Source organism: Durio zibethinus, chromosome 28 (genome assembly GCF_047325235.1).
Source record: "Durio zibethinus cultivar Kanyao isolate XHJ-2024 chromosome 28, ASM4732523v1, whole genome shotgun sequence".
In the NCBI taxonomy this organism is placed as follows: domain Eukaryota; kingdom Viridiplantae; phylum Streptophyta; class Magnoliopsida; order Malvales; family Malvaceae; genus Durio; species Durio zibethinus.
In genome coordinates this window covers 10,395,562-10,407,768 of record NC_143189.1, presented here as the reverse complement: position 1 = coordinate 10,407,768, position 12,207 = coordinate 10,395,562, and the positions used below count along the sequence as shown (strand labels likewise).

Below are 12,207 nucleotides of genomic sequence, written 5' to 3'. Positions count from 1 at the left end.
AATTAATGATAACTTGGTAATGAATCATGGATAATTTAATACTAAATTAATAATAATTTTGTAGTATATAAGCGAAAATTAAATTGTAAATCAATTATGACATAATAGTAAATATATAATAATATAACAATAAATCATTGATAATTTAGTAGTAAATCACTAATAACGTAATAATAAATTATTAATAACTTAACTACAAATGAGTAACAATATAGCAGTAAATTAGTTAATCATTGATAATTTTATAATAAATCATTCATAAATTAATAATAAATAAGTTATAACTTTATAACAAATTATCAGTAACTTAGTGATAAATAATTCATAATTTAAGGATAAATCATTTATAAATATGTAATAAATTATTGATAATTTAGTAGTAAATTATTGGTAGCTTAGTAATAAATGATTAATAACATAATAGTAAATAAATAATAATTTAATTATTAATCATTGATAATTTTTTTTTCTTATTAGGGATTGAACCTGGTTCATGGCAGAAACAAATAAAAAACTTTCATCTTAGGGGCTAGAATAAACCTATTACAAATCTATTCAATAAAAAATTTAGTAAAAAATTTTTTAAATTTGAATAAAATAATAATATTATCGTATAAAAATAAAATTATCTTATATATTGTTAGTAACTTTTTAAATTCCATATTTCATAATTGTAAATATATAGTAGCATATTAATAAATCAAGGATATGTTAATAAAAAATAAATAGTAACTTAGTAGTTAATCATGTATATCTTAACAATAAATCAATGATAACTTAACAGTAAATCAATTTTGCTTTAATAGTAATTAATTGATAAAGGGTTAATGTTATGAATGGCTCTTAAACTATAGTGAAATATATAATATGATACCTGAACTATAAAATTATTAACTAATGCAGTATTTGGAAAGTTGCTTGTATGCCATGTATCATCATTTGAAACTAATTATGTTAGGGATAAGTACCATATTAATTAATAAATTCATAGTTTAAGTATCACATTAAAGATTTTTAAAATTTAAATACCACATTGAACATTTCACTATAATTCAAGAGTCATTTGTAACATTATCCCAATGATAAATTTAGTATTAAATCATAAATAACTTAATAGTATCAATAATAATTAAGTAGTTAATTATTAAAAACTTGAAAGTAAATCAATATAACTTAGTAGTAAATTATCGATAACTTAATTTTTTTTTGAATAATCTATAACTTAATAGTTAACCACTAGTAATATTATAGTAAATCATGGATAATTAATATAAATAAGTGATAACTTGATGGTGAATCATGATTAATTTAATAATAAATTATAATAATTTCATAGTAAATAATCGAAAACTACGTATTAAATCAATGATAACATGTAATAAATGCATAATAGTATAATAGTAAATCAATGGGAATTTAGTAATAAATCCCTAATAACATAGTTATAAATTAGTGATAATTTAGTTGTAAATTAGAGAAAATTTAGCAATAAATTAGTTAATAATTGATAAGTTTGTAATAAATAATCGATAACTTAGTAGTAAATCAGTTATAACTTTATAATAAATTTTTAGTAATTTAGTGATAAATTATCAATAATTTAATGGTAATTCATTTATAATTTAGTGATAAATCATTTATAAATTAGTTGTAAATTAATGTTATTTTAGTAATAAATTATTAATAACTTAATAGTAAATCATTGATAACATAATGATAACTTAATTGTCAATATTTGATAATTTTTTTTTATATTCAAAGTTGTCAGGTATTGAACCTTGGTTACTATGAAAAATGAAACTAGAACTTTTATCTTAAGAGGCTAGGATAAATCTACCATGAGCTTATTTAATAAAAAAATTAGTAAAGAAAATCTAAATTTAAATGAAGCAATAATGTTACTTTATAAAAAAGAAAATTATCTTATACTAACATGAAGCCTACACTTTATTGCAGGAATCCAATATTTAATATATGATGGCACAAATTTTATCAATAATTACCAAAATAATAGGTTAAATACTCAATTTAGGATTAAACGATTACAATTAAGAATAAATATAAGGATTAAACATTATATTGAACATTTACAATTAAGGATATATTTAGATGACAAATTCTGCGTGTCTTCTCCATGTGGTTTAATTGCATTGTTTAGTTGTGTATTATACTAATTTATTCCCTAAAACCCCAAAAAAATTAAAAGATAATAAAAACATCAGTTTTATAAGAACACAACAACTTTTCTTTCTTCTTTCTTTTTATCTTAACTTCAATATTTTCTCCTTTCAACTCTTGTTTCTCTACAAAGCCTCCCATTGTTCTGTTCTTGCAAAGGGCTATCTTTTTTTTTTTTTTTATTTCATTCAATTTTTTTCTCCATTCAACTACTTTCTCTTAGTGTTCATTTTCTCTCTTTAGCTGTAACTCCTTTATTTACAATATAAAAAAACTAAAAATTTTAAACCTTGCCTTGTTGAGCCGTTAAAAGGTTGTGCATGCTCAATCTTTGCCAAATTTGAAATTTTGGAAGAAAACAAGATTAACAAACACCTAATCAATGAATCTCTTTTTGTAATTTTATAATTAAGAAGTTGGAGATGGAAAAGGTGTCTCGAAGAAATGAGGGGAGGTGAGGGTTATGAGGTGTGCCTAATAAGTTTAAAGACAGAACTGAGAAAGAGAACCCAAGACAATCCCAGAGATTTGAAAAGGAAAAGAATATAGTTAAACACATAAGCGAGAAACCTGCAGCTGAGAAAAGCAATTTGCAATTCAAGGGTGTTCGAAAGTGAAAATGGGGGAAGTGTGTGTTCGAAATCCAAGCAGTTGTTGCCCAGTTTGCAAACTCAGAGCCTCCCAGGACCCATTCGGACCAATCCACCATTGAGTTTCAAGCGGAGTCCCCATCGCGCTTGATTTTGGACGGAACAGTACAGCTGAACAGTGAATTGCCTAAAGACGGGTCGTTTCTAGATCTTTTGACAATGGGTTCAGGTAATTACACTTCGGATCATGGGATATTCCTTGGATTTGATGATTTTTCAAGGGGTTTATGATCCTTGAGCTCTATAATTAGGGTGATGTTAGATCATTGGTTTCAGTTTTTTGTCTTTTTCATACATGTTTTAATTCAAAATTTTTAGACAAACAAAAATTTATAGGGTTTAGTTTTGGGTTTTGAATTTCATGAGTATTATAGTATGGAGTGGTGATTCTTTTTTTGTAGATTAATATTGAATAATTGAAAATTTAATGATTGTGAAAAAAAATACTAGAACTTTTAATTTTTATTTTCTTACTTTCTATTTTTAAACTGTATTTAAAATAGTAAGAAAAAATGAAATGTTTTTTTTTTATTTTTTCCTAAAAAATGAAAAAAAAATGAATTGTTTTTTATTTATAGAGTTTAGTTTTGGGTTTTGAATTTCATGAGTATTATAGTATGGAGTAGTGATTTTTTTTTTTTTTTGTAGATTAATGTTGAATAATTGAAAATTTAATGATTGTGAAAAAAATACTAGAACTTTTAATTTTTATTTTCTTACTTTTTGTTTTTAAACTGTATTTAAAATAGTAATAAAAAATGAAATGTTTTTTTTTTCTAATTTTTTCCTAAAAAATAGATCTCTATTTTAGGATTATTTTTAATTTTTTTATTTAAAATAATACTTAACCACTAAAAAAATTATAGATGATCGATTTTTTCATTTAATTGTTATTTTTATTAGAGTTAATAGTGTGTGTGAAACGCTCACAAATTTTCATCTAAGTATATATTTAATTATAAACATTCGATAGCATTTAATTTTTATTCATATAAAATAAAATGTTTAGTTCTAAATTGAGTAATCATATAAATGTTTCATCTCTCAAATTAAATATTTAGTCAAAGCATATCATAAGGGTTGTCAAAATTACATCAAGTGGTTATCAAAATTTTATCAAAAAGTATTAAAATTGTATCAATTGTTACCAAAATTATATAATAAGTCATTAAATATTGAAAGTTAACAAAATTGTATAGAAGACACCAAAAATTTATGAAAAGTGATCAAACTTCTAACAAATGCTATCAAAATATATAAAAAATTATCAAAATTAAAATTAAATTGTTCGTATTTATCATTATTATCATAGAAACCAAAAAAATATTTATTTAATTGAATTTTTTAAATATAAAAATGACATGTACATTACGCATATGTCAAAAATTAATACACTATAGGTATTGTAATTTATACAAGTAGAAGATACTAAAAATTTCAAATTTATATCATTTACTCAGAAGTTTCTAATTTCTATCAAGTTAGTATTGATACAATCTATTTATTGTGGTTGCAAATGCTCTTTGGAAGCTGTTACGAGCTTTCTCAACTTCTCTCTTTTTTGTTAGGCTAATTTATTTTTATTTTCGTGGTGTTAAAACTTCCACTTAAACAGTTAAAAAGTCCAAAAATTATGATATGGGGAGTGAAAGACGATGTAAACATTTATAACGAGGGATCAGGCAAACCATACTTCTGGGCAACAAAGAATATTCAATGGTCCATAGCAACAATATATGCATGATCTCAGGGTAAATGAATGGAACTGTTGCTTTATTAACATGAACTGGAAATAGTCTCGTACGTTACCGCACGTTAAATTTTTTTATTTGTAATAAACAATGTTCAAGATAAATTTACTAGATCAGCGAGTAGGTTTCATTTATAATATTTTAATAAATGCAATGATCGGTGAAAATCTATAAATTAAATTTTGTGTAATGTGTGGATTTTGTTCTGACATTTTGTTCAAGAAAAAATTGAAGCTGCTTGTTTCAATATGATCCAACTATCCACCAAATTGATAATATAGAAAGTTAATATATTTTGCTTAATTCATTAAGGTAGTTACATTAATCAACTTTATAAAACATTAATCTAACTCAATTTTATTATATATATATTGTTTCGTTTCGTTATTGTGAAATCTGAAAACTACTTTGATGCTCATGCCCATTTTTCTTTTCGGAAGTGGCTGGAGCTTGGAAGCAGTGTAGAAATCAATACTTCAATCGGAAAATATTGAATGATGGTTCTCATTGTGTTGCTACGCTAAATTACAGTCAAACATTCCAGATTGCTGATTAGAATTTTCAAACTTACAATCCTTTTTGTTCGCTTATTCTCTTTCCAACACAAGCTGATAGTTAAATGATACTTTCAACTTGCATCCAGACATTCCTATGCTGTCGGAAATTATGGCCAAAGAGTGCGCTGGTATGCCACTAGCAATTATCTCCATCGGTCGAGCCATGGCCTGCAAGAAGACAGCACAAAAATGGATTCGTGCAATTGAGGTTTTGAGAAAATGTGCCTCAGAATTTTGAGGTATGGGGGATAAGGTCTTTCCTCTTATGAAGTTCTTTGATCATTTACCTAATTGGAAAGTGAGATCTTGCTCCTTATATTGTACTCTATTTCCAAAAGACTTTGTCATTCACAAAACTGATTTAATTCATTATTGGATTTGTGAAGGACTTTTAGATGGATTTGTGATTCGTGATATGGCTCTGTGGATAGCTAATTTGTGGAATATTTTTTAGGAAAGTATTTTAGTGCAAGCAGGTGTTCGATTAATTGAAGCACCAGAGATCAAAAAATGGGAAGCAGTAAAAAGGATATCACTAATGGCAAATTGCCTTCGGAATCCAATCGAAACACCTTCATGTCCCAACCTACTAACCTTGTTTCTCAATGAAAACAAATAGAAGACAATCAGCAATGACTTCTTCCAATCTATGCCTAATCTAAAAGTGTTAGAATTGTCCTGTAATAGTGGCATAACTAAATTGACCCAGGGAATTTCAAAACTTGTTTCCCTGCAATATCTCAATCTATCCAAGACAAGTATAAGACAGTTGCCAACTGAGCTCAAGTCCCAACAAAGGCTGAAATATTTGAACTGGTCTAAGGGATGATGTTATCAGAAGTGTGAAAATAGCTGAAGATCAGCAACAGCTGAAGCGGCTAGACCAAGTTCAATGCTGGCTTTCGAGGGCAGAAACTTTGATTAAGGGAGCTGATTTGTTGATTGTGGAAAGTCCTCAGGAAATTAAGAAATTATGTATAGGAGGTTGTTGTTCTATGAGTCCCAAGTCCAACCTGAAGTTTGGGAAGCAAATTGCCAAAATGCTCCGAAATGTTGTGGATCATAAGAGCAAGGGAGTTTTTGACAAGGTGGCTGAGGGAGAACCAACACCTCTAGTGACTGACTGACCTCCTGAGCATACTGTTGGTTTGGAATCCAAATTCGACAAGGCTTGGAGCATCCTTGAAGCTGAACAAGTGGGAATTGTTGGCCTGCATGGCATGGGATGCCTCCTGAACAAAATCCACAACAAGTTTTGTGAACCACCAAATCGATTTGATGTTGTTATTTGGATAGTAGTATCTAAAGGGTTTTATATCGGAAAGGTCCAAGATGACATTGCTGAAAGGGTGGAAATAGCTGGTGGAACATGGCAGAACAAAAGTCCAGAGGAAAAAGCTCAAAACTTCTTCAGGGTTTTAAAGGAAAAGAAATTTGTTATATTGTTAGATGATATGTGGGAGCGAGTTGATCTATCTAAGGTTCGGATACCTCTCCCAACTCGAGAAAATGGTTCCAAGCTAGTTTTCACAACTCGTTCCATCAAGATGTGTGGCCAAATGGAAGCTCATAAGAAGATTGAAGTGCGGTGTTTGCCTGAAGAAAAAGCTTGGGAGTTATTTCAAGAGAAAGTTGGTGAAGAAACACTTGATAGTAATCCATGTATTCGAGAGTTGGCTTATGAATTGGCCAAAGAGTGTGGAGGACTACCTCTCGCACTTGTCACCATTGGTCGTGCCATGGCTTCGAAGAACAAAGTTGAAGAATGGAAATATGCAATTGAAGTGTGTCGTAGATCATCCACCACTGTTTTTCTAGACATGGGTGAAGAGGTATATCCACTTCTAAAATTCAGTTTTGATTCTCTTCCCACTGACATGTGTCGAACTTGCCTCTTGTACTGTAGTTTGTTCTCAGAGGACTACCCAATTGATAAAGATGAGCTTATAGATTTCGGGATAGGAGAGGGGTTTTTGGATGGACATGGGAATACAAGTCTAGCTCGAAACCAAGGCCACCACATCATTGGTTGTCTTCTTCAGGCATGTTTATTGGAAGAAATAGATGAACTTCGCATAAAGATGCATGATGTGATTCGTGACATGAGTTTGTGGATAGCATGTTGTTGGGAAATCAACCACAGCACCTAGACATAAAATAGTAAACTCAAATTAAGAATAAAAACATACAAATATATTTGTTTCGGTCAAACTTAAAATGATTTACTCCAAACATAATCCACTATCAAATAAGTCTTTACGATTGAAAGACTTTTGAAATAAGAAAAATCACAAAAAACTCTTTACTCAAAATTTAACTCGAAACCCAATTACACTCTTTTATAGCCTACTTACATAGCTATTCTCTTGGTGATTAAATATATGGGATTTTGTATCTAATCATCTGAGATTATTAAATTAAACCCAAAATATCATATTTATAAGAGTAAAACCCCTTATACCTTTATTAAACTCTTGATGTGTGATAAAAAACAAATTGAAAACTCTTATAAATTTCGATGTGGGATTACGAGATTCAAAACAAATCCCAACACATGTAAGTGTGAAAAGAAGAAAAGTGGAGGTTTTTTGTGGAGGCAGGTTATCAATTAACTAAGTTACCAGAAGTTCAGAATTGGGGAAGTATTCGCAGGATGTCATTGTTGAAGAACAGGATTGAAAATCTAGTAGAAGCACCTAACTGTCCTGATCTCCAAACTCTGTTTCTTAACGATAATCAGTTGCAGGTGATCAATAATGACTTCTTCCAATTTACGTGTGGCTTAAAAGTTCTAAACTTGTCAGACAATAGATATATAAAAGAATTTCCAGTGGGAATTTCGAAATTGGTGTCTGTGGAATGTCTCGATCTCTCCTATACAGGGATAAGAGAGCTACCAATTGAATTGAAGGCTTTAGAAAAGCTTAAATGCTTGAACTTGGAATGCTTTAGTCCTGCCATAAGAATTCCAAGACAGTTGATATCTGCTTTTTCAAAGCAGCAAGTATTGAGAATGTTAGGCTGTGATTATTCTTTGGGCCAGGAAGAGGAAGATAATAGTGAATGCTTGGTGGAAGAATTGAAGTGCTTGAACCATTTGAAATTGTTGACTGTCACTATAACGAGTGCTTTGGGTCTCGATAGACTTTTGAGTACTGAAAGGTTATGCAGCTGCACTGTACGAATTGAACTTTACTTATCCAAGGGCTCAAAGCGATTGAATATTTTATCTTTAGCGAATATGAAGAGTCTAGACAGTCTACGCCTACTGGGGAGTGTAAGTTTGCAAGAGGTTGAGATGGAGTGGGGAGGGGAAGGCAGAATGATAAAAGCACAGAGCCACAATCAAACCTCAGTGATTGCTAGCAAACATTGCTTCCAAAGCCTTCGCTATGTAAGAATAAACGGATATTATAAATTGACAAAATTGAAGGACATAACATGGCTAATTCTAGCTCCAAACCTGAGGTCTCTTACTGTGATGTACTGCAACAAGATGGAGGAAATAATCAATGAGAGGAAACTGGGTCAAGTGGCTGAGCTAGTGGAAACTTTAAGCCTATTTGGAAAACTCGAGTCTCTTTATTTGCATGTTTTGCCAGAGTTGAAGAGCATTTACTGGGACACACTTCCCTTCTCATGTTTGAAACATATTTATGTTCGTCGGTGCCCAAAGCTGAAAAGACTTCCACTCAACTCCAACAGTGCAAAGGAAAACAAAATCAGCATTAGAGGTGAGAAAGAATGGTGGAAAGAGCTTCAATGGGAGGATGAATGTGCTCTAAACGATTTCTGTCCTGCTTTACGTCTGTTGACTGAAATTGCAGAGTAAACATATTACTTTTACCTTTGGTCTTTGTTATAATTGTTGTGCTTGAAGCTGTTGCGGTGTCTTCTAAAATCGTGGATGATTTTTTTCATTTGTATGATGTTCATTAAATTGACTAAGTTATTGGTGAATCTTTTGCTTATATGGTTTTAAATATAGGCTGCATTTTAATGCTGAGTAAGTAATTTTAGCTTCAACCTAAATATCTCAATTTGTTTTATTTTATTTATACTTCCAACTTTTTCTTGATTTAAACCTATGTAATCCTTGCCTATTCTATTATCTATGCCTGTGGTAAGCGGTAACTATTTATAAGCTTCTTGAGTTTCTTTAATTATAAATTATTATCTATGTGAATTTCAAAAATATTAAAAGTGATTGATCTAAATGGAATTTTTAAACTAACAAATTTATTTTTAAATATATAACTTTTATTAATTTATTTAAATTTAATTTAAATAAACTAAAATTAAAAATAAAATCTATATGGAATTAAACTATTTAAAATTTTAAAATTTTAAAGTTTTAATTTCAAAAGTACTAAAAATGATTGACTAAAATATTCTTAGTAATTTTTTTTTATAAATTTTAATTTAATTAATTTTCTTTTTTATTATTAAAAACTTTTTGTAATTACACTAAAAAGTGTTAAAGGTGATTGATTAAAATACTCTTACTAAAATTTTAATTCCTAAATTGTTAAAAATGATTGATTAAAGTACCATGGTAAATTTTTTTTATAAATTTTAATTTAAATTAATTTTTTTATTATTATACTCTTTTTTTATAATTAAATCATTAAAGCATATTATTTTAATTGATTTGCTAACTATATATGTATGTTAATGATTTATTGTTTGTATGTTTTGTGAGTTAATTATTGATAACATAATTAAATCTTTTTAGTCCCTTGAAATAATTCAAAAGAGATATTAATTAAATCCTTTTATTTCATTGTAATTTTTAAAATTATGTATTGTAATATTTTTATAACTCTTAAAGTTTGTAAAAATATAGTGATGAAAAACTTATTCATTTTAAATTGAAATCATATATAATAAACAAATCTAAGTTAAAAAGTGATAACGTTTAGATATAATTAATTTTTGTTATTATATATTCAATATAGATATAAAGAATAAAAAATAATATATATGAACACAATGAATTTGGATTTGAGGGGGGTTTAATTAATTTTATAATTTTTATAAAAAAATCTAAATTATTAAGAAAATAGTATACCTATAAAATTTTTTTCAAAATTCATTGTTCTAGGCTCCAACGAGCATGGCCATTGATATAAGATCACAAAAAATTTAATATTTAACAAATGTAAAATGATACCACTTTACCGTTAGATATATAAAATAGAATCCTGCAACTCTCTAAAGATAAGTTAATCTTGAAACCAGTTCACTCAACGACAAGATACTTGTTCATACATGTTTGGCCTTTTGAATGGTCAAAAACAGGATTAGAAGGATGAAAAGTTGAAACTGCTTACCCGACTATACACCAAATTAATAATATAGAAAAGTAATATCTTTTGCTTAATTCATTGTGGTAGTCACATTAATCAACTTTATAAAACATTAATCTAACTCAATTTTATTTTATAGTATTCAGAAACTATTGAATCTTGATTCTCCTTATGACACTATGCCAAATTACAGTCAAACATTCTAGATTGTTGATTAGCATTTACAAACTTCGAACCTTTCTATTTGCTCATTCTCTTTCTAACAAAAGCTAATTGGTAAATCTATTTCTTTCACCCCTTCGACAATTTTTTTTTTCGTGTATACTATGGGAGGCTTATGCTTTATCTCGATTTTGATTGAGGATACCATCTTATTCAGCTGCAATCACATAGTAAAGCACACGAGTTATGCCTGCAAAGTAGGGAAACATTTGGGTGTTCTTGAAACTAAAATGGAAGAACTAAAAGCAATAAGAAACAACATGAAGAGGAGAGTTCAGATTGCTGAAAGGCAACATTTGAAATAGCTTGACCAAGTTGAATTGGTGGCTTTCAAGGATTAAAGTTTTGGAAGAAGAAATTGATGATCTGATAAAGAAAATTAATCATGAAAAGAAATGTCTCGGATGTTGCTACCCCAAGAATTGTTGGTCCAGTTACAAGCTAGGAAAAAATGCTGCCAATACGTTAAATAAGGTTAGAATGTTAGGCTAAAATGGCCTTAATCCAATCATATCAACAAAAATGAAATTAAACGATCAATTAATCAATCACACAAGAGATAATAATTTAATATGGTTCGATCCAATTGACCTACATCTATGGATGAGAAATAAGATCCACTAGTTGTAGAGAATTACAAATATACAACTTATATTAACCTTACTCAACAATCAATACCCATAGACCCTCTTAATCTCTTATAGTCCTATAGAGTATTCTCACTCAAATAAACACATACCCATGTGCACCATATATCATACTTATGTAGAACATCTCAATCTCCTCTAGTCCACTCATAAATATTCATATCCATACACATTCATAAAACATAAATCTCTAATAGTTTTATAGGGTGTCTATCCCATAAAACTCTACAACTCTCTTTTATTTTTTTCTCATACCTAATCTTGCAGAGACTTTACCTATTTATAACAATACAAACTTGTCTATTAAGAATCCATTTTTTCTTAGAATTCTTCTTCTACAAGTCAAACTTGCCTATTAAAAAAATTTTTTCTTTTAAAATTCTTTTTTTGCAAGTCTTCTTGTTCATTAAGAAATATCTAACCAATCCCAAACAAATCTGTTATGGGATTTAAGTAACTATTTTCAACATAGAAAACCTATAAAGAAAGGACAATTTAAGAAGTTGGCTGAAACACTACCTTTAGCACCAGAGGATCTAAAGCCTTGTGAACAAACTATGGGCATGGAATCCATGTTTACTACTGTTTGGAACTACCTCAGTGAAGATCAAGCAAGAATCATCAATTTATATGGAATGGGAAGCATTGCCAAAACTATTCTCATGACTCAAATCAACAACATGCTCATCAGCCATCCTAGCAATGTTGATTTTATGATATGGGCAGTAGCGTCAAAAACCTAAAACCTGAAAAGATTCAGGAAGAGATTGGGGAAAAGATAAGATATTTTGAAGATAGGTGGAGAAATAAAAATATTGAGTAAAAGGCTATAGACATACATAAAGTTTTAAGCACTAGGAAATTTGTTTTGTTGTTGGATGATTTATGGGACC

At 29.0% G+C, this 12,207-nt stretch overlaps 2 protein-coding genes across 2 annotated transcripts; both read left to right on the top strand.

Moving 5' to 3' along the window:
* The first annotated feature begins 5,245 nt into the window (after positions 1-5,245).
* LOC149510725 (disease resistance protein UNI-like) lies at positions 5,246-7,286 on the top strand. Its single transcript, XM_089757071.1, has 4 exons — positions 5,246-5,344; positions 5,591-5,733; positions 5,975-6,224; positions 6,306-7,286. The coding sequence occupies exons 1-4, from the start codon at positions 5,246-5,248 to the stop codon at positions 7,284-7,286; spliced, it is 1,473 nt and encodes a 490-aa protein (XP_089613197.1).
* A 503-nt stretch (positions 7,287-7,789) lies between these two features.
* LOC149510724 (putative disease resistance protein At1g12290) lies at positions 7,790-8,968 on the top strand. The gene has a single exon (XM_089757070.1). It carries the CDS (start codon positions 7,790-7,792, stop codon positions 8,966-8,968), a length of 1,179 nt encoding a protein of 392 aa, XP_089613196.1.
* The last annotated feature ends 3,239 nt before the right edge of the window (positions 8,969-12,207 follow it).